Source organism: Engystomops pustulosus, chromosome 10, assembly GCF_040894005.1.
Source record: "Engystomops pustulosus chromosome 10, aEngPut4.maternal, whole genome shotgun sequence".
Lineage (NCBI taxonomy): Eukaryota > Metazoa > Chordata > Amphibia > Anura > Leptodactylidae > Engystomops > Engystomops pustulosus.
This window is the reverse complement of record NC_092420.1, coordinates 43,389,107-43,410,462: the sequence shown is the minus strand read 5'-3', so window position 1 is coordinate 43,410,462 and position 21,356 is coordinate 43,389,107. Positions and strand designations below refer to the sequence as shown.

At 44.9% G+C, this 21,356-nt stretch overlaps 1 protein-coding gene across 6 annotated transcripts in view; it reads left to right on the top strand.

Moving 5' to 3' along the window:
* The window catches only part of DDR2 (discoidin domain receptor tyrosine kinase 2), a 440,458-nt gene that overhangs the window by 239,878 nt on the left and 179,224 nt on the right, over positions 1–21,356 (top strand). For all 6 annotated transcript variants that reach the window (XR_011850418.1, XM_072128535.1, XM_072128532.1 and 3 more), the window contains one exon: positions 5,838–5,943. Coding sequence is in view for 5 of the 6 variants with exons in the window: in XM_072128535.1 (XP_071984636.1) it covers positions 5,838–5,943 (106 nt within the window). In the remaining variant the exon portion in view is untranslated. The remainder of the gene's footprint in view (positions 1–5,837; positions 5,944–21,356) is intronic.

The window sequence follows — 21,356 nt, the reverse complement described above, 5'->3', positions numbered from 1 at the left end:
TGACAATTCTTTCTGGAGTGACTGTATTGCTGTCTATATAGAATACTTCAGTGCTTTTTGTATATTTGGAGCCAATTTTGCCACCATTTGTGCTGCTAGGACCTGAAAATGTAATTGCAGGGCAGCCACAGAGGAGTTGCACATGTCTGTGGCTTAGCAAGTTGACAGTTTCTATTTTTTTGCGACTCATTAGCATTTGGTGTGTCTAGCATGGCGTCCTGAGAGGTCAGCATTGTTTGTGATTGCTTGCCTGGCATTATGGGGCCACTTTCTTGGCGGTCTCCTGGTTTGCTTTTCCTTGCACTGCACAGTAGGTATCTCTCTGTGCACCTTATGGTTGGAGTGCCTGGCTTGATTGAAGTGAGGAATGGGTCTGCCCTGATGTTTGTGTAGCAGCTAACCTCTTGGAGAGTGTAGTATGTCCCCATAAGTCACAAGTTGGTGCAAGCCAGTACAGGATTGCCCTGATGTTTGAGTAGCAGCCTGCACTTATACTAGAGGTGTTCAAAGCATCTTCAGTCGGGAGCTTCTCATTGCGGCAGCTGTGTGTGTGTGTTTGAGGCTTCTGTGAAGGTGGCACAACAATGCCAGGGTTCTTTCCACCTGTGTAGGTGGTCAGGATGCCATCTGTGGTTAACTGGCCTGATGGTCTTGTGCTGGCTCTGCTCCCTGTGGACGTTGCATTGGGTTGAGGTGGGTTCTGGTGCTGAGGGGCCATGGCTGCGACAGGCATTCTCCTGATCTCCCCGCCACGTGGCAGTGCCCCAGCTGCAGCTCCGCTATCTCTGGTGGTTTTCCCCACCACTTACTTCTCCCCTGACGCCTGCACCGATCTCCAGTCTCCACCTGAGTCCCTTGCTGGCTAATTGGCCTGGGGAGAGTGCCTCTGCAGCTGTTGTGTTGCGGGTATTCATTGACAGGGAAGTGGGAGCTTTTGCCCTCCATCTACACACCCCCACGTCGGAAACGGAAGTCCCAACTTTAAAGCTAAAATCAGAGACTTATTAAGTTTTTAAAAATTCATACACAATAGCGCAGTGCATCTAAAAAAAACCATATAATTCTCAGATAAAAAGTGATTACACGGAATATACACACAATACATAAACAGCTGTAAATTGAAAGGGAATACAACTAATGAACCTTACTACTAAAATAGCAGATTTATCTGGCCTGGAGGTTCGTCAGAAGAACTTTTGTCTCGTTTTTCTAGTGAATTGCTCCCTTAATGACTGACAAAAGGTATTTGCATAGGCCCATAATTAACAGTTGGTGGATTTTCCTCCCACCTGCTGCCTTTAATGTCACTGAGAGAGTATATTTATATGCTAATATGAAATGTACTGCCCCCTCAGTGAGGCACATTTTTAGGTGAGTTGTGAGACAAGAGGGGACTATGTCCAGGAATAGGGGTGTTAAATGTTCCTGGCTAGCTAGATTCATGAAATTAAAATTGCACATATAATAATTTCTCCTGACCATATACTGTTAGAGGGGCCTCATAACTACAGATTATGCCCAAGTTATTAAGAAATATGTACCATATATACTCGAGTATAAGCCGAGACCCCTAATTTTACCACCAAAAAAAAAAATGGGAAAACCTATTGACTCGAGTATAAGCCGAGGGTTTAGTATACAGCTAGCCAGCTCCCATGTAGTATACAGCCAGCCCCCTGTAGTATGCAGCCAGCCCCAAGTAGTATACAGCCAGCCCCATGTAGTATACAGCCAGCTCCCATGTAGTATACAGCCAGCCCCCATACAGTATACAGCCAGCCCCCATGTAGTATACAGCCAGCCCCCATGTAGTATACAGCCAACCCCCATACAGCCAGCCCACATACAGTATACAGCCAGCCCCCATGTAGTATACAACCAACCCCCATACAGCCAGCTTCCATACAGTATACAGCAAGCCCCCATGTAGTATACAGCCAGCCCCCATGTAGTATACAGCCAGCCCCCATACAGCATACAGTCAGCCCCATACAGTATACAGACAGCTCCCATGTAGTATACAGACAGCCCCCATACAGCCTGCAAGCCGTGTGTAGTATACAGCCAGCCCCATACAGTATACAGCCAGCCCCCATACAGTATACAGCCAGCCCCCTGCTAAGCGCATTAAAAATACAAATCTCAATACTCACCCCCGATCCTCAGCGCAGCTCCTGATCCCTGGTGGCGGCTCCCAGCGGCTTCTGTCTTCTTTCTTCTCTAGCCAGCAGAGTCGCGTCCAAGCAACCTGCCGGTGGGCACACACACGTCATCAGCGGCGGCACCGATGCATTAAAGTGTGCGCCCGCCAACAGGTCGCATGTACTCGACTCTGCCGGCTGGAGAAGAAAGAAGACAGAAGATAGAAAATGAGTCGCTTGGAACCGCGCCGAAGATCGGGAGCCGCGCGCCAAAGGTCCGGAAACATGAGGGTGAGTGTTACGTTTTTTATTTGACTCGTTTATAAGTCGAGGTGAGGTTTTTCAGCACATTTTTTGTGCTGAAAATCTCGGCTTATACACGAGTATATAAGGTAATTCCTTTATTTCTTAGTTTTAATTTAGGCGGGAAACCCCATTGCACACTGCATACAGTGTATCGCTTTCATCCTTTCTAGGATGTTAAATGTATGAATTTATCTGATCCTCTTATCTTCTTGAATCCAATAAGGAGAAATATTAGACCATTTGCCGGAGAAGATTTCTTTATTCTTAGTTATAAGGTCTTGTATCAATTATTTCTTCTATTGGTGTATCAGGAGACACTAAACTGGCTAAACTTGCTTGCCACTAAGCTCATGATGATAATCAGATTTTTATTTCTAATTGGTTATCTCACTGGATAATGTGGGTGAGTAATGAAAGTGAGGCTTAAAGGGCAGGATCGCTCAATACAAGGCTTGGATTATTTCCTTGACTTCCCTGACTTCTCAGGGAAATAATTCAAGCCTTACATTGAGCGAACCTATGCTTCAAGCCTTGCTTTCATCATTCACCCACATTCCACATCCAGAGGGATAATGAAAATGCTGATTATCTCCAATAATGTCGTTATCATGAGTGTCGGCAAACATTTAAATTTTAGCGTCCTCTGAAACACCAATAGAAGAAATACATAAATAATAAAACATTTTGAAAATGTTTTTATTATTGTGTCATTTATATTAATAATTTACATAGTCTATCACTAGAGATGGGCAAATTTGTTGAAATTGGGTTCGACCTGATTTGCCCAATTTTTTGAAAAAATTTGATTTGACCCGAATCGAATCATAACGAATCGCTTTAATAAACAGATATTTCCTGGCTGCAGAGAGCCTGTAGGGTGTTGTAGAACGTTGTGCCAATACTGTGTTTTAGTACACACATGACAGCCGCCACTCTTAAAATCACTTCACTCTTCAACTACATGTGCAATTACAGAGGCCAACTTCAACAAATAAGCAAAGCGGGAACGCAGCCTGACAAGGTAATGTCTGTGCCAGCTCAAAAGGACTGAGCTGAGGGCCAAGATCCCACTATAACATCAAAGAGTGCACTCTTTTTACACTGACATCAGATGATTCCATAGATTACGACAGAACCTGTTCTGCTAAATGTGGATACATGTAGAAACCTCCCCAAAGAGTGGAGAGGGTGTCGGCAGTAATTCTTCATTAACGTCACTGATCATTTTGTCCTTCATTTCATCCATCAATGTCCACTTCAAATCAGTCAATAATCCATCATCAGTATTGCTAAAGTGAAAAACAAGCAGGAGCGGATCCAAAACAGAGATGACCAGTAAATTGGATATTTGCATGTCCCCTGTGTTCTGTATCCACTCCTGCTTTTGGCTATCAATCCTGAGGCTTTTTTCATTCCTTCTGACAGATGAAATGAAGGGGAAAACTAAACATGGTGGCAACGTCATAGAGTGGTGGAGGGTATAAACAGCATTATGGAAATCACAGGGTGTTCCAGGGAGACAGCGGTCAGTTTGCAGCAGCATGAGTAGGCCGCAGATTGGCACAACGATAGTGTGGAGGTGGCGGCAGCAGCAGCAGGAGCCCACAGGTGGCAGCAACATGGAAAACCACAGGGTGGCACAATGATAGATTGTGGAGGTGGCTTCAACCTGGTAAGCCACAGAGTGACACAATTATAGAGTGTGTGGGTGGCAGGATCAGCAGCGGGAGCCCACAGAGTGGCACAATGATAGAGTATGGAGGTGGTGGCAGCAGCAGCAGGAGCCCACAGAGTGTCACAATGACAGAGTGTGGTGGTGGCATTAACATGAAAAGCCACAGAGTGGCACAATGACAGATTGTGTAGGTGGTGGACAATTCCAGTCCCTGGTAAAGATGGTGGGAGGCAGATGGAGCAACTGGCAGTAGATGTGTGGCATCAGGCGGGTGGCAGCATCAGGTAGCAGGTAGTTAGAACCCAGACTCATTTCTCAACTTTTGGGGGAGGCGTCATGGCTGATCTAATCTGATGCATACGGCATTGGTAAATTGAAATCCGGGACAATCCAAGTCGTATTCATCTTGACAAGTCAGTCTTTCCACATTATGGGTGGACAAGCGAGTTTTCCTTGGGGTAACAATGGACCTTGTCGCACTGAACACCCGCTCTGATGCTACACCACTGGCCGGGCAGGACAGCTTCTCTACTGCAAACTCCGCTAGTTCCGGCCATGCATCAAGTTTGGCTGCCCAGTAATCCAGGGGATCCTCTACCTGGGGTGGTAAAGTACTGTCCAAGTAGGTCGCCACCTGCTGGTGCAGGATCTACTCTATGTCCTGCTGCTGCTGTTGGTGGTGGCTACCCTCCTCACTAGGCGGGTGAAGGAAGTTGCTCATTAAGGACTTCAGACTTAAGCTGCTGCTGGAGCTGCTACTGCTCCTACCCCCTCCCCCCCCCCCCCCATCTCCCCACAGCAGTCGTGACAGCAGTACGTGAGCGATCACTGCCAGGAATCTCTCGGTCAGACCTGACAGAGGATGGACAATGGTGCACATAGGAAGAGGCCAACTGTATTTTCAGTACTTCTCTATAGTACGCCAGTTGTTCCTTTCTCTCAGCCGCTGGAAAAATGTCACCCATTTTTGACCAGTAGCAAGGGTCCAGTGGTGTGGAGAGCCAAAATTCATCCCTATGCCGGATGTTGACTATTCGGCTGTCACTAGTTAGGCAAAGCAGGATGCTGTTTGCCATCTGCGTAAGTGACTCTAAGGGACTCCCAGCCTCCATCTCCAATGTATACTGCCACGGTGCTTCAGGGTCATCTGCCTCATCTTCTACCTCCTCCGGATGCTCCTGCTCCTCCTCTCTTGTCACCTGAGTGGAAAAACCACTGATTTCACCAGACTCTGCTTGTGCTCCAATGTCCTCCTCCTTCAGTTCAGCCTCCACGACACACGTGGCCATGAGATGTTATCTTCACTTCTCCTTGCGGCAGCAATACGGACCTCCACATCTGTTCCACATTCCTCCCAGGCCATTGGATGGTGACGCTGCATGTGTTGACGCAGGGCCGTGGTGCCAACGTTAGCTCCCTGGCCATGCTTTACTTTCTGCCCGCGAGTTCTACAGCTGAACTATTAAACTATAGTTTTATATTATTTGTAGATGTTCCCCAGTATCTGTAAAGCACTACAGAATTTGATGGCGCTATATAAATAAAGATTATTATTATTATTATCTGCGTATATATGTATGTATGTAGGTGTTGGATACAAAAAATAGGCAACCACTTAAAAAAGTAAAATAAATATTTGTGAGGGCTCACAATCTGTGTGTATGGTTTTACCTGTTATTTATGTTTGATCACATGCCATTTTTATTTTATGTTAGATGGATTGGTGTCTTATAATTCTCCATCTGGCCAACAATTCCTTTTACCAGAAGGACAGATTGTTAATCTTAATGATACCATTTATGATGGAGCAGTTGGCTACAGGTAAGTTCTATTTATTTGGTATATTTAAAATGTATGATATTTACATTTATGTTGCAATTTTTTTTCATGTATTTTACCTTTTGTAGTTTATGGCATATAACATGCAGCAACCTGCACCTTTAAAACATAAGGGTTAACTACAAATTATATAACCTATAAATCACAAACCCTATAAATAGTATATGCTCAAAAATTCATACAAAACACCTGTATATCAAAATATTAATATTTATTTTTTATAGACACTGTCACGGCGAGGACGCCGCTGCCTCATCATGTGACTTGGGGTGCAACTGTTCAGGTTAATTTAGCCTACTCAAATTTGCGCTCACCTTTCACTCAGGACACAAATTGAGCTTAAATCCCACCTCATATAGCACCCCAGATCCGTTTATACTGGGACCAATAAGTTTCCCACTCTACATCCACTTTTACTTCTCAATCAGTCACCTTGTCACACCACTAGATATGCACACTCGGCACACAGCTAACCAGACTTTACAAGGCTATGAGTTCGCAGAGCATACAGGGACCAAAATTAAAGTGAAAAGCTTTAATGACAAAAAGTTGTTCAGTGCATAAAAAAGATGCAAAAAATAAAAGAATTACAAAATAAAATGACACACAACACAGCAAAACAGTTATAAAATAAAAAGGGAGAAGAATAACAGAAACTTACAATTTGAAGTAAATCCTGATTCCCTGGAGGTGGGAGAAATATGGAACACACCAGCTTGTCAAGCAGCCCCCAACAGAATGAACACCATTTCCTATTTCATATTGTTTTATATCTTCTGATTTTGGTTCAGGTTTCAGAACCTCCCATTCATTAATTATTCCACAAGATCATTCAGGATTGGGCAAAGTGTTAATGAGGAGGGAGAGTCCAGGAATATTTAAACAGTTTCTTTGTTATGCAATCTAGATGCAGGGATGGGGGTAGGTGCAGAGAAGAGTTGACCAAATGACTGTTGAACTCACCACGGAACATTCCGCAGGTCAGAGTTTATCACGTTGTAAGGATCTTCAGGATGTTGTAAAAGCTGCCTGGATGCTTCAATAGATGCCAATTGTTATATTTTTCAACAAAGTTTGTAATTGCCCTATAGTTAAACAAATCTTATGCATTCAATATATCTCCTTGACAGACACCAAATGACAAAGAAGATACCCATAGTAAAATTGTCATATAATAACACTAGAGATGTGCGAGCATACTCGTCCGAGCTTGATGCTCATTCGAGGATTAGCGTACTCGCAACTGCTCAGTGCTCAGACAAGTAATTTGCCCGCTGGAGAAAATGGAATCTTGCTGCGTTTAGATTTTTGGAGGCCAGAAACAGAGCCAATCACAAGCCAGTTTATAAACTGTAAATAAAAATTTACAGTTTATATTTCTGTTTTGTCTATAAAATAGACTTTAATTTAGAAAATGTTGAACCCGGGGGCTAGGGGTAGAGGACGAGGGCATGGGCATCCAATTACTGTAGGGGTCAGAGGCCGTGGTCCTGGGCGGGGTGAGATACCACCTACTGATGAGGGAGAAGGGGAACGCCGCAGAGCTACACTCCCTAGCTTCATGTCTCAACTTACTGGGACTCATAGTAGCACTGTTGAGGCCACAACAGTGCGAACAGGTGATCTCGTGGATTGCGGATAATGCTTCAACTAATTTATCCACCAGTCAGTCTTCCACGTAGTCCACCCATGTGAGCACTCCTCCAGCTCCTCCACCTCAACCTCCACCTCAAAGTCCACACAAGTGAGCACTCCTCCAGCTCCTCCACCTTAACCTCCATCCCCCCCAGTCTGCACCCTCCCAGGAAAATTTGGCATTTGAGCCTGCATACTCTGAGGATTTCTGGACCCTTCCCAGAGTCACAAACCACTTGTCAGGTTGTTGCTGAGCTCTTTCCCGATGCCCGGGTATTCCTCCGGTCGCAGTCTGTGGGTCATGATGACATTGTTGAAGTAGTGGAAGAGGTGTCGGACGATGAGGAGACACGGTTGTCAGACAGTGGTGAAGTTGTTGTCAGGGTAGGAAGTCCGAGGGATCGGAGAATGATGAGGTGACAGACCCAAGCTGGGTTGATAGGCCGGGTGAAGGCAGCGTTTGTGAGATGGAGACGAGTCATATACGAAAATAGGTTGGAAGAGGCAGTGGTGGGGCCAGACGGAGAGGCACGGCCAGATCTGGTGCATCAGTGCCAAATGTTTCACATAGTGAAGCTTCCATGGCGAGGGCTAGACTTTCTGAAGTCTGGAGGTTCTTTAAAGAAACAGCGGATGACCGACGGACTGTGGTGTGCAACCTGTGCCACACCACGATCAGCAGAGGTTCCACCACTACTAGCTTAACCACCACCAGTATGCGCAGGCATATGAATGCTAAACACCCCACTCAATGGAACCGAGGCCGTTCACCTCCGGCTGGGGACACCACTTCTCCTTCCCCTGTGTCATTTGCTGCCTCTGCTAGTCAGCCCCCTGCCCAGGACCCCGGCACAAACACCTCCCGCTCGAAAACCACACCACCGCCTTCACGATCCTCCACAGCGTCCACCAATGTCTCCATGTGCAGCGTTCAGCTGTCTATACCCCAGAAGCTGGAGCGCAAGAGGAAATACAGATCCACCCACGCGCCCAAGCCCTCAACATCCACATCTCCATATTACTGAGCCTGGAGATGCTGCCCTGGCTAGTAGAGACCAAGGCCTTTCGCAACCTCATGGCGACGGCCGTCTCTCAGTATTCCGTCCCCAGTCGCCACTACTTTTCCCAATTTGCCGTCCCAACCCTGCACCAGCACGTGTCAGACAACATCATCCGTGCCATGACCAACGCCGTTTCTTACAAGTTTCACCTAACCACGACACGTGGACGAGTGCTGCCAGACAGGGCCACTATATATCGCTGACGGCACATTGGGTTAACCTGGTGGAAGCTGGGACCAAGTCTGACCCTGGGGCCGCTCATATACTGCCGACGCCGAGGAATGCGGGGCCTACCTCGGTCACGGTCTCTCAGGCCTACTATGCCTCCTTCTCCTCCCACCTCTGCTCCACCTCCTCCTCCGAATTACCATCCGTGGGCATGGCGCCATCAGTCAGAAGCTCTAGGCAGCAGCAGTGCCGTAACTAGGCGGTGCTCAAACTGAAGAGCCTAGGCGATAAAAGGCACAACGCCCAAGAGCTATTACAGGGCATCATGGCGCAGACCGATTTGTGGCTGGCACCGCTGAACCTGAAGCCAGGCATGGTTGTGTATGACAACGGCCGTAACCTAGTGGCAGCTCTGCAACTCCGCAGACTGACACATGTGCCATGCCTGGCCCATGTGTTAAATCTCATAGTTTAGCGGTCCCTCAAGACATACCCAATCTGTCTGATTTGGTCACGAAGGTGCGCCGCATCTGTGCACATTTCAGAAAGTCGACCACAGATGCTGCCACTCTCAGGGCAGCACAGCGCTCGCTCACCGACTGTTGTGCGACGTGCCCACGAGGTGGAATTCCACATTAACCATGTTATCCAGAGTTTACCAGCAGCGCAGAGTGATTGTAGACTGCCAGATGTCAACTTCCACCAGAACTGGTAGTCAGGTCAGTCAGCTTCCTCAAGTCTACAATGAGGAGTGGTCGTGGATGTCTGATATCTGTCAGGTGCTGAGTAACTTTGAGGCGTCAACACAGATGGTCAGTGGTGATGCCGCCATCATCAGCTTCACCATCCCGCTGCTTGGCCTGTTGAAAAACTCTCTGGTCAGCATGAAGTCGGAAGCTTTGCATCCAAAGAATTTTTTCCAGCACCGATTACTGGGTATTCACTCTCCTGGACCCACGGTACAAGCAAAATCTTTCCACTCTCATCCCTGTAGAGGGAAGGAGTGTGAGAGTGCATGAATACCAGCAGGCCCTGGTGCACGAGCTGAAACAATATTTCCCTTCTGACAGCGCTAGCGGCAGAGGGCGTATTTCTGCGGGACAAGTAGCAAGGGAGAGTAGGCGAGCAGGCAGCTTGTCCAGCACTGGCAGGGGTAGGCTTTACAAGGCCTTTGCCAGTTTTATGTCATCCCAGCAAGACACTGTCACCTGTCTCTAGTCTTGGCAGATTAGTGCTGATCTTTACAGAAAGATGGTGAGGGAGTACGTAGCTGACCATACCATCGTCCTAAATGATCACACAGCTCCCAACAACTACTGGGTTTCAAAGCTGGACATCTGGCCTGAGGTTCACCTTGGAGGTTCTTGCCTGCCCTGCCGCTAGCGTGTTGTCAGAGCGGGTTTTCAGTGCAGCTGGTGGCATCATCAGCGATAAGCTTACACGCCTGTCGACTGACAGCACTGACAGGTTGATGCTTATCAAGATGAATCAAGCATGAATTTCTCATCATTTCCATTCTCCACCAGGTGAAAGCAGCTCACTGAATAATTCTCATGTATGCACTCCTCCTCCTCATTCTCCTCCTTCTCCTCCTCTTTGTACACTAAAGCAGAGGCAACTGTCTATTTTTTGCCAGGGCCAACTGGCTCTAGCTATGGTACTATATTTATTTAATTTTTCTGGAGGGCCACCTACCCGGTCCTCTGTTCTAAACAATTTTTGGGAGTCCCGCATACAGGTACACTATGTATTTCATTTTTCTGGAGTGCCACCTACCCGCTTTTCTGTTTTGAAAACTTTTTTGGACTGCCACATACAGGCACACTATCTATTTAATTTTTCTGGAGGGCCACCTACCCGCTCCTCTGTTTTGAAAACTTTTTTGGACTGCCACATACAGGCACTATCCAAATTTAATTCTCTCCATAGCAGCCTCCACACGTTGTCTTTAGAGCAGCCTCCACACGTTGTCTCCATTGTTACCTCCACACGTTGTCTCCATTGCTACCTCCACATGTCGTCTGCATAACTGCCTACAAAAGTCGTCCACATAGCTGCCTCCATACATTGTCCCCTTAGCAAACGAGCCGTGTCCGGCAGAATTTTGGGTTGTTTTAACGGCTTCCACATGAAACTTGTTAACTTTGTCGCCACCCTGCTGTGTTATCCACAAAATATACCACCAAACTTTTATCATTGACCGATATTATTTCAGCGCTATTTGTGCATCTCTTTACGTTCCCCTTCCCCGCCATTACCAGGCCAAATACTTATAAGAACAGTATTACACTTGATCTTACACAAAAGGTTTTTAGAAATGCTGTTTGTAGCCCCGCCTGCTTTGAAAATGTTAAATTTTTTAAAGTAAACGCTTCGAGTCCCCAGGTCCATTTTAGGTTGGGAGGAGCCAAGAGGCAGGGTCTTGGACAGGCAAAAGCTCGCCTGGCAAACGACCGTCAGCTCCATCCCAAGATCCAACTAACATCGTTTTAACTGCAGCAACCTTTAACCTACAATCTATAACCTTTTACCTCTAAAATCTATCTTTTCACTCCTCTTTTCTTACCACCTTACGTTCACCTCGGGTGCCATAACCATCCCCATTTCCTCCACACATCGTCTACATAGCAGCCTCCACATGCCGTTTCCACAGCTGCCTTCACACATTGTCTCCATAGCAGCCTCCATATTTCGTCTCCATAGCTGTGTCAGGCTAATTTTTCTGGTGTTTCACCAGATACTTTATGGAGCTTGGTCACTCTTTCGCCGCCATGCTGTGTTATCGACTAAATATACCGTCAACCTTTTGTTCACATAGGAAATCATTTCAGTGCTTCTTGCTCACCTCCTTTAGTTCCTTTCTGCCACCATAACCAGGCCAAATATTGATACGTATAGTGCTACACGTTATCCTCGCCAAAAGGAATTTTTAAAAATGGTTTGAAGCCTGAGTCCATTTAGGTTATGTCGCCATGCCACTCTCTAGCCTGCCGCTGCCTCAGCGTGCCGTCCCCTATAGTGTCAGGTTCAATTATTGGATGTTTTAGATGTTATCTCGTCTCACTCGGTCACTTATGTCATCGCCATGCTGTTGCCCATAATTTTGGCATAATGGTGCGATTATGCAGCCTCAGAGGCATCCATGCATGTTGCCCCTGCTGTTTCCTGTCCATTTCCGTGGTGTTTCCATCATTTTCTGAGGTTTCCGGGTTTTTGTCCAAACTTCCCTGTGCAGAGCCTTGGTCCCCTTGAGCCCCCCATTGACTTCAATGGCGTTTATTATTTGAAACGAGCACTCGAGCATCAGAAAAAGTTCGACTCGAGTAATGAGCACTCAAGCATTTTAGTAGCAAAAAGAAAAAAGGTTTTTCAGCTCACCTATAAAGGCATATGGGTAGCGATTCGTGGCTGCACGGACACCTGGGTTGGAAAGCCAGTATCAGGCAATGCAAAGAAAAAAGTGCGGTCCAGCTTCCAGCGAAAAAGCAAAAGTTAATGCGTTAAAAATCCACTTTATTTAGAAAAAATATATGAGCAAGTTAAAAGCATAATAGGACGTCCATAGGAGGAGAAACTGACGCGTTTCGGGCGTGCAAGCGCCCTTAGTCGTAGCCAGGCTAAGGGTAAAACTTATCATGTCATTAAGAGAACAACAGTGATACATCTTATAATTTTATTTGCTTTGGAAGCAGATGCCTGGCTTTGGTCAGTAAAATTAAGTTTACCATCCACCAATACCTCCAAGTCTTTTCCAGCTGCAGTTTTACCAAAGGTATTGACTTTTTCTAACATAATTGTAGTTTTTGTTTCCATTGCCCAAGTCCATAACCTTACATTTTTCTACATTAAACGTCATCAACCATTTCTCCTCCCATTCCTCTATCTTCCACAAACCCTGACTGTGTAAACCCACTATAAGTTCATTATTAAAAAGAAGGGGTGTCCAAAACTGACCCCTGTGGCACCCAACTGGTAACATCAACCCGATCCTGTTTTTTTTATCACTAAGCCAGCTGTATACCCAAATACACAAATTTTCCCCTAGTCCCAGCAGTCTCATTTTGTGTACAAACCTTTTATGTGGCACTGTATCAAATGCCTTGGGAAAGTCCAGATACACAATATCCACATATTATCACAGCCTCAGGGATAATGTGGAAACCACTCACTATAATCCAGAAGAGATAGCGCAAATATTAGAGAAATACTTTCAAGATTTGATAACCTCCCTGCCCGCCATCCTTCGAATTCCCAGACCCGAACAGTAAACTTAGAGCAATATGTCCTCGGTTATAATCTTCCTAAATTGTCATTGAATGCACTGGCTGCACTGATTTAGGAGGTCTCAGAGGAGGAAGTAAGAAAAGTTATCAAAGCACTCCCAATAGGAAACCCCCAGGTAATGACAGCCTTCCATGTACATACTTTAGAACATTTAGTGATATCTTGACTCCATATAGCATTAGGTTGTTCAATGCCTTCATGTCAAGTATGCCATTACTATCCCAATGGCTATGCTATGATCCTTTATAACGGTGATCCCAAAACAAGGAAAGGATCATCTTGATTGTACTAGTTATCCTTCTATATCTCTCCTGAATTCCGACCTGAAAATTTACACCAAACTGTTAGCTAATAGATTTGGGGAATGGTGGGGGAGCGTGGCCGGCAGCACATGGAGTAAGTCGCATACTTACTGAGCTCCGTGTGCAGGGACCCAGAAGCGGCACAAAGCAGCAACTCACCGCTATAATTAGCATCTGGAAGATCGCTCAGACCGCTCTTCATCCCCGGGAGCCATGAGGAAAGCCAAAAAAAGAACGGGGCCGGCAAAATTGACGGAATTCTTCCCCACCACGCGCTCACAAGATGGCGACCGCGGCATGCGTGCTGAAACGGCAGCCTCGCAGCAGGTACAATCCCCGTCCTCATCATCTCACTCCTCACCAGTGTATTCCCCTGCTCTCGGCAACCCAACTCTGCTGCATTCTTTTATTACCTCGGAGGCTATATCGCCAGCTAACAGCCCCAGGCAGCAGGTTGGTCAGCAGAGTATAGCCTCTCCAGCTCCTGTTCCTCAGCAAGGGGCAATCAACCCAGCAGCCTCGTTATCCCCTGCAGGAAGGCCCTTATCAGAGGACTTACTTAAAGCTCTACTTAGTGATTTACACTCATCAATCCAGCGAGACATACAGTCTGCCTTATCTGTTTTCCAAAAGGAGTGCAGTGAATTGGGAGAACGTACCGCACATGTGGAGGAAAAAATGGCGGAATTCACAGAGGCACATAATGACCTAGTGCACGCAAACAATGCGTTAGAGGAGGAGGTGAGAGACCTACGCCTGAAAATGGCGGATATAGAAGACCGTTCCAGGAGGACCAATGTGAGGTTCAGGGGTATACCAGAATCGATTCAACAAGAAGCATAGGAAGAATTCTTGACAGATTTCTTTGTGACTTTATTACCTAACGCAACTCAGTCAGAGTTACTAATCGACAGAGTACATCGTCTTCCTAAAGCAAAATCCCTTCCACAATCAGTACCTAGAGGTGTAATTGCAAGGCTACACTTCTTTCATTTTAAAGAAAAATTAAAGAAGAAAGCAAGAAATGCCGAAGAACTACCTGAGAGATTCAAAGGTATTTCACTATTTGCAGACTTGTCAGCCGTCACCAGGAGGTGGTAGTTTCAAGAAGCGGCAAAAATCCTACGTGCACACAACATCTCTTATAAATGGGGATTCCCGGTTAAGTTGATCATACAGAAAGATGGAAGAAGTGTGATAGCGTCTTCACCAAAAAAACTGCAGGAACTTCTACGAGAATGGAAATTGGCAGGGGAGGGAGAACTCTCTGCATCTGCAAGATCCCCTACAGCAGTGATGGCGAACCTTTTAGAGACTGAGTGCCCAAACTACAACCAAAAGCAACATATTTTTCACAAAGTGCCAAATGCCAATTTAAAGTAACTTATTGCTCCCAGCTCTGTCACAGATTCGAATATATTGGCGTCCTGAAAACACCAATACAGTACAAAGATGGGGCAATGCGGATTATTATTGTAGCTTCCCTCTAAGGTCCCTCTAACAGGATGAATCACAGGCCCTGAGAAGGGGCTTCAATCATAATCCAGCTGTGTCCACTGCTCCTGTACTTCAAGTCACTTTAAAATAGTGCTGAACAAGGCACGTTCTGGGCTCCCTGTGACTGCAGGAGGAAGAGTCCTGAATGGTGACCTTTGTGCTGGGTGATGGCCTGGGTGCCCACAGAGAGGGCTCAGAGTGCCACCTCTGGCACCCGTGCCATAGGTTCGCCACCACTGCCCTACAGTATCAACTCACTTGGAAAAAGAGTGGGAGACGGTGAATGGAAAGTGAAAAGCCTTTAAGAGGACATAGATGAAGATACGTATGAATGTAAAATGTTCTCTTTTTTTTTTCTTAATTCAATATTTCTTGTAACCTAACACATAATTAGGTGAGTGCCAATAGGCCTTTAGGTTCCGCACGGTACTGCTAGATTTGAATGTGTCTGGCAAACACGTTAAATGCCCTCATTGAACCCCCTTCAGGGGTTTGGAGTACGACTAGTGTTGTGACATATGTCACTATGTTGTTTCCTTTATTCCAGGTTTTTTCCCCCATGTTGTTTGCAGGTATAGGAATTCATAGTACATTTACGCGTAAAATATGGGTATATACGCAATCTTTCTTACAGCAGTATAGGTGTAAACAGGTATTCTCTAATTTACCATGGTATTAAAAATAACCTCAGTCAATGTGAAAGGGTTAAATAGCCCGTACAAAAGGTCGATAATGTGGAAAGAGGCATTAGAATCTAGAGCCGATATATTTTTTGGACAAGAATCACACCTAAATCAAGAGGATATACAGGCGGTCCCCTACTTAAGGACACCCGACTTACAGACAACCCATAGTTACAGACAGACCCCTCTGACCTCTAGTGAAGCTCTCTGGATGCTTTACTATAGTCCCAGACTGCAATGATCAGCTGTAAAGTGTCTGTAATGAAGCTTTATTGATAATCCTTGGTCCCATTACAGCAAAAAATGTTTAAACTCCAATTGTCACTGGAGCAAAAAATATTTTTGTCTGGATCTACAATTATAAAATATACAGTTTCGACTTACATACAAATTCAACTTAAGAACAAACCTCCAGACCCTATCTTGTACGTAACCTGGGGACTGCCTGTATTCAGGTTACACCATAGACAATTCCCTCATATCTCAGCAGCACCTGCGGTTGGTAAAAAACGAGGTACTTTTATAGCAATCAAGAATACGGTTGCCTTTTCCCTTATAAAACAAATTATAGATAGTCAGGGCAGATATGTAATTTTAATCTGCACGATTAATGATATATTATATACGCTGGTATCGGTATATGCACCTAACACACAACAGACAAAATTTTTTAAGGCGCTCTTCTCACTAGTAAACTCATGTAAGCAGGGCTCCACTCTTTTTGCGGGTGATTTTAATATGACTATGTGGCCAGTAATGGATACATCTAAAGTGTCACATGATGATAATGCCACTGACTTATTTCACTTAACTCATGAGGAATATTATTTGGATGTTTGGCGTTTGCAACACCCAACAGAAAAAGATTATTCTTTTTTCTCCCACCCACACAAGGGATATTCCCGCATTGACCTATTCTTGTCCGATCATAATCTATTTAGTAGAATCAAGACATCAAAAATTGGGGTGATAAGTTGGACGGATCATGCACCCATTTATTTAGAAATAGAAGAAAAATACGACAAACCTAGCTCTAGAGTATGGCGCCTAAATAATTTTCTCCTGCGCCCGCTGAATTTTCATGAGAGCACACTACATAGCTTGAAAGAATTTTTTCAAACGAACAATGTTGATAATATCTCCCCAGAATTGCTATTGTGCTCACATAAGATGTTTACGAGAGGTCATTTCAAAGGACTAGCAGCAGCGTATAATAAAGCGAATACAGAAAAAAAATTACACATTATGGCTGGCTTATCACTGTTGCATGCCCTGAATAAGACCAAGTATTGTCCCCATAGAGCAGGGATGATAAAGGAATTGCAAGTGCAATTATCACAATTAGAATCCCATAAATACGAAAAAGCCCTACAAAAAATGAAAGCCACTCACTACTCTCTCGGTAATAAAGCCAGTAAAATCTTGGCGCATCAATTAAAAAAGAGAGAAACAAAAAATAGAATAGCGTTTTTGCTTAACTCAAAAAATGAAAAGGTGCATGATCCCCAACAAATAACAGAAGAAATGTCGCTATATTATTCTGCTCTATATAATTTAAAAAATGACAAAGAAACCAAACAACCTACCTTAGAGGGGATTAGAGCTTTTTTTAGATAATATTGAACTACCTACTCTAACTCAGGATCAATCCCAAAGATTGGCTAACCCCATTTCTGAGGAAGAAATTATTAAAGCAATCAAGTCACTTAAAAATAATAAGGCGGGGGCGGAGTCTGACCACGAACCGTGATGGCTGCCTGAGACCTCAGCTCCACACGGCATCTGATCCCTGAAGCCCATATGCACCGAAGGAGAGACCTAAACATGGTGAAATACGGGGGAAGTGGACCCAAACAGCACCAAGCACCGACTGGAACAGCAAAAAGCCAGTCAGACCTCAGCCAGTATATGCTAAAGAAGCTCCGTTCCCCGCAGGGAGCAAAAGACAAGATGGCGATGAAGCGCGCAGAGACTCAGAGAGCAGAAGAGGACTCAGAAGCCGGAAGCTCTGCGGGAGGAGATGAGGTGAGCGGGGAAGAGGAGATTGCTCCGGTCTCACAGAGCTTCATAAAGCACACGTTATATCAGGCTCTCACGCCTGTGGCAAAGGAGCTATCAGATATTAAAGAGGACATACGCCATATTGGTGGAAGAATTGAACAAATAGAGCAAACCCAGGGGGAACTCCTGGAGTTCAATAGAGGAGTAAGGAGTATGCTCAGACGGCACACAGAACAAATTAACTCCACTCACCTCTGGCTGGAAGATCAGGAGAATCGAAGCCGCCGTAAAAACATTAGACTCAGAGGAGTCCCATCAGTTTTCGGAAAGCTGATCGACCACGCGGAAGCAAGAGGGATAAAGATAGAAAGAATCCACAGAGCTCTACGTCCGAAGCCAAAAAACGGTGATCCTCCTAGAGATGTAATATATTGAAAGGACAATGGCATACACAAATGACACACAAAAGAAATATTACGTCAGATGGGAGCCTTGGAGGAAATCTTTTTTCTATAAAGCTATGAACTATTGTCAGAAAATAGTCGACCTGACAACAATTAAGGGTATTGTAAAAGTATAAAAAAAATAAAAATAAAAAAAAAATGATTGCGTAGTCTCATTAAAAATAGAAAAATGAGAATACAGGTTACATATCCATTATATACCCTAAATAAAAAATGTAAATGTAAGTTGAGAAGAAAATTTACTTCTGAAAATACAGTCTTACCTGCAACTGGTTTGTTGTTGTTGTTAACTGTTATATCCCCAGGTTTATTTGGATTATGAAGAGATCCATAAAGTAATTGTATGTTACTCCATCTGTACAACTTATGCATAAATATGGAAAATAGAGTCTGCATGAATCGGAGCATATCTGCGTATATGCAAAAAGTTGGATAATATGTATATTCATGCTGACTTTAATAAAGAAGTTTTAAAGATTTGGGGAATGGTTACCACAACTGGTGCATAAGGACCAGTTAGAATTTGTGCGATATAGAGAGGCGGGAGACAATTCTCAATTAGCTGATTTATTATACGTATCTAAAAGGTCTACTTAGCTTGGACACAGAAAAGGTGTTCTGCTTAGACTAGGAATTTATAATGTCAACCCTGTGTCAATTTGGCATGAGGGGTCCTTTTCTACAGGTGCTGAGTGGGCCTTGCCCTGCTCCCACTGCGGAAACATACCTCCCATATGCTTATTCCTCTTTTTTCCCTATCTGCAACAGTACTCGTCATTGTTGTCTACTTTCCCCCCTACTTTATGTCTTGAGTATTGACCCTTTTGCAGCATACATACAATCCTCCGGTTTTCCTCCCACACTCCAAAAACATACTAGTAGGTTGATTAGATTGTGAGCCCCTTTGGGCATAGGGACTGATTTGGTAAACTCTGTGCAGCGCTGCCTAATCTGTGTGTGCTATATAAATAAAATAATTATTATTATTATCCTCCTTGGGAGTATGGGTTTGGGGTAGACAATTTAAGATCTCATTGTTTGCAGATGACGTCCTGCTTAAGCTCACCAACCCTGTAATAAGCCTCCCAAATCTTCATTAGTTACTAGACAAATATAGTTACCTCTCTGGTTATAAAATTAATAATCATAAAACTGAGGCCCTTCCCATGAGCTGAATGAGCTGTCAGCCCTCAAGGGTTCCTTTAGATGCACGTAGAAGTCTGAATCATTAAAATATCATACATACAAATATCTTTACATATATCGCTGTTAGGACACATAGCTGCTATCAAAATGTCTATCATCCCTGAACTACTATATTAAATTTGAGACCCTTCCTGCACATGTCCAGATGGCAGTGCTAAATAGGCTTCAAGTGATTTGCACCTGGGGTTTGTGTGTGTGTGTGTGTGTGGGGGGGGGGGGATGTGCATGTCTCAGGATTTCTAAATAGGACCTAATCTTTACTACTTAGCGACTAGAGATGAGCGAGCACTAAAATGCTCGGGTACTCGTTATTCGAGATGAACTTTTCCCGATGCTCGAGTGCTCGTCTCGAATAACGAGCCCCATTGAAGTCAATGGGAGACTCGACCATTTTTCAAGGGGACCAAGGCTCTGCACAGGGAAGCTTGGCCAAACACCTGGGAACCTCAGAAAAGGATGGAAACACCACGGAAATGGACAGGAAACAGCAGGAGCAGCATGCATGGATGCCTCTGAGGCTGCTTAATCGCACCATTATGCAAAAATTATGGGCAACAGCATGGCCATGACAGAGTGACCGAATGAGGCTAGATAGCATCTAAAACACGCAATAATTGACCCTGACACTATAGGGGACTGCATGCAGAGGCAGCGGCAGCAGTGGCAGGCTAGAGAGTGTCATGGCGACATACCCTAAATGGACTCAGGTTTCACCAAAGGAGGTGAAATGATTTCCTATGTGAACAAAAGGTTGACGGTATATTTAGTCGATAACACAGCATGGTGGCGACATAGTGACCAAGTTCCATAACGTATCTGGTGAAACACCCGAAAAATGAGCCTGACACAGCTCTTTTGATAAGGGGACGACATGTGGAGGCAGCCATGGAGACGACTTCCATGATTAAGAGCGACAGTATGGGGCATTCATATTGCGCTGCTATGATTGCAACTTCAGGTCTCCAGCATGGCGGCGACAGATAGACCGAGTTCCACTATGTATCTGGTGAAACGCCCCGGAAGAAGCCTTGCCGCCGAAACCCTGGGTCGGGCGGATAGAAAGCTAGCGTCCCGTTATGAGAATTTGTGATATGCGCATTTTTAATGCGTTTGATAAGGGGATGATGTGCTGCATACCCTCTCGTGCTCCAGAGTCTGGGGTATAGAGAGTTGAAATGAGACATTGGTGGACGCTGTGGAGGACCGTGGAGGCAAAATGACGGTCCACTGCCAGGCGAGCTTTCGCCTGTCCAAGCCCCTGTCTCTCGGCTCCTCCCCACCCAAAATGGGCCTGGGGGCCAGAAGCGTTTACTTTGAAAAAATTATAATTTTCAAAGCAGGCCGGGTCGTTTGAATATTTCACCTAGGAATAATGGAATAGCATAGTGGTTCTATTTTTAATTGTTTTTACAGAAATGGTTCCATGATTAAGAGAGACAGTATGGGGCATCCATACCAACATGGGGAGAGAAAAAAAGAACTGGACCGCACATCCACACATCACACAATGATCTAACGCCACTAGGCTACATTATATACAGTATGGGGCATCCATATTGCGCTGCTATGATTGCAACTTCAGGTCTCCAGCATGGCGGCGACAGATGGGCCGAGTTCCACTATGTATCTGGTGAAACACCTGAAAATTCTGCCTGACACAGCTCGTTTGATAAGGGGACGATGTATTGAGGCAGTGAACTAGTAGTAGATTAAAGGTGCTGCAGTTAAAACTATGTTAGTTGGATCTTGGGATGGAGCTGGCGCTCCGCTGCCAGGCGAGCTTTCGCCTATCCAAGCCCCTGTCTCTCGGCTACTCCCCAAACAGCACTTCTAAGAACCTTTTGTATAAGATCAAGTGTAGTAGCGTTCTTATAAGTTTGGGATATGGCGGGTGAGGGGAATGTAAACAGATGCGCAAGAAGCGCTGAAATAATATCGGTAAATGATAAAAGTTTGCCAGTATATTTTGTGGATTACACAGCAGGGTGGCGACAAAGTTAACAAGTTTGATGTGGAATCCATGAAAACAACCCAAAATTCTGCCTGACACAGTTCCTTTGATAAGGAGACCATGTATGGAGGCATCTATATGGA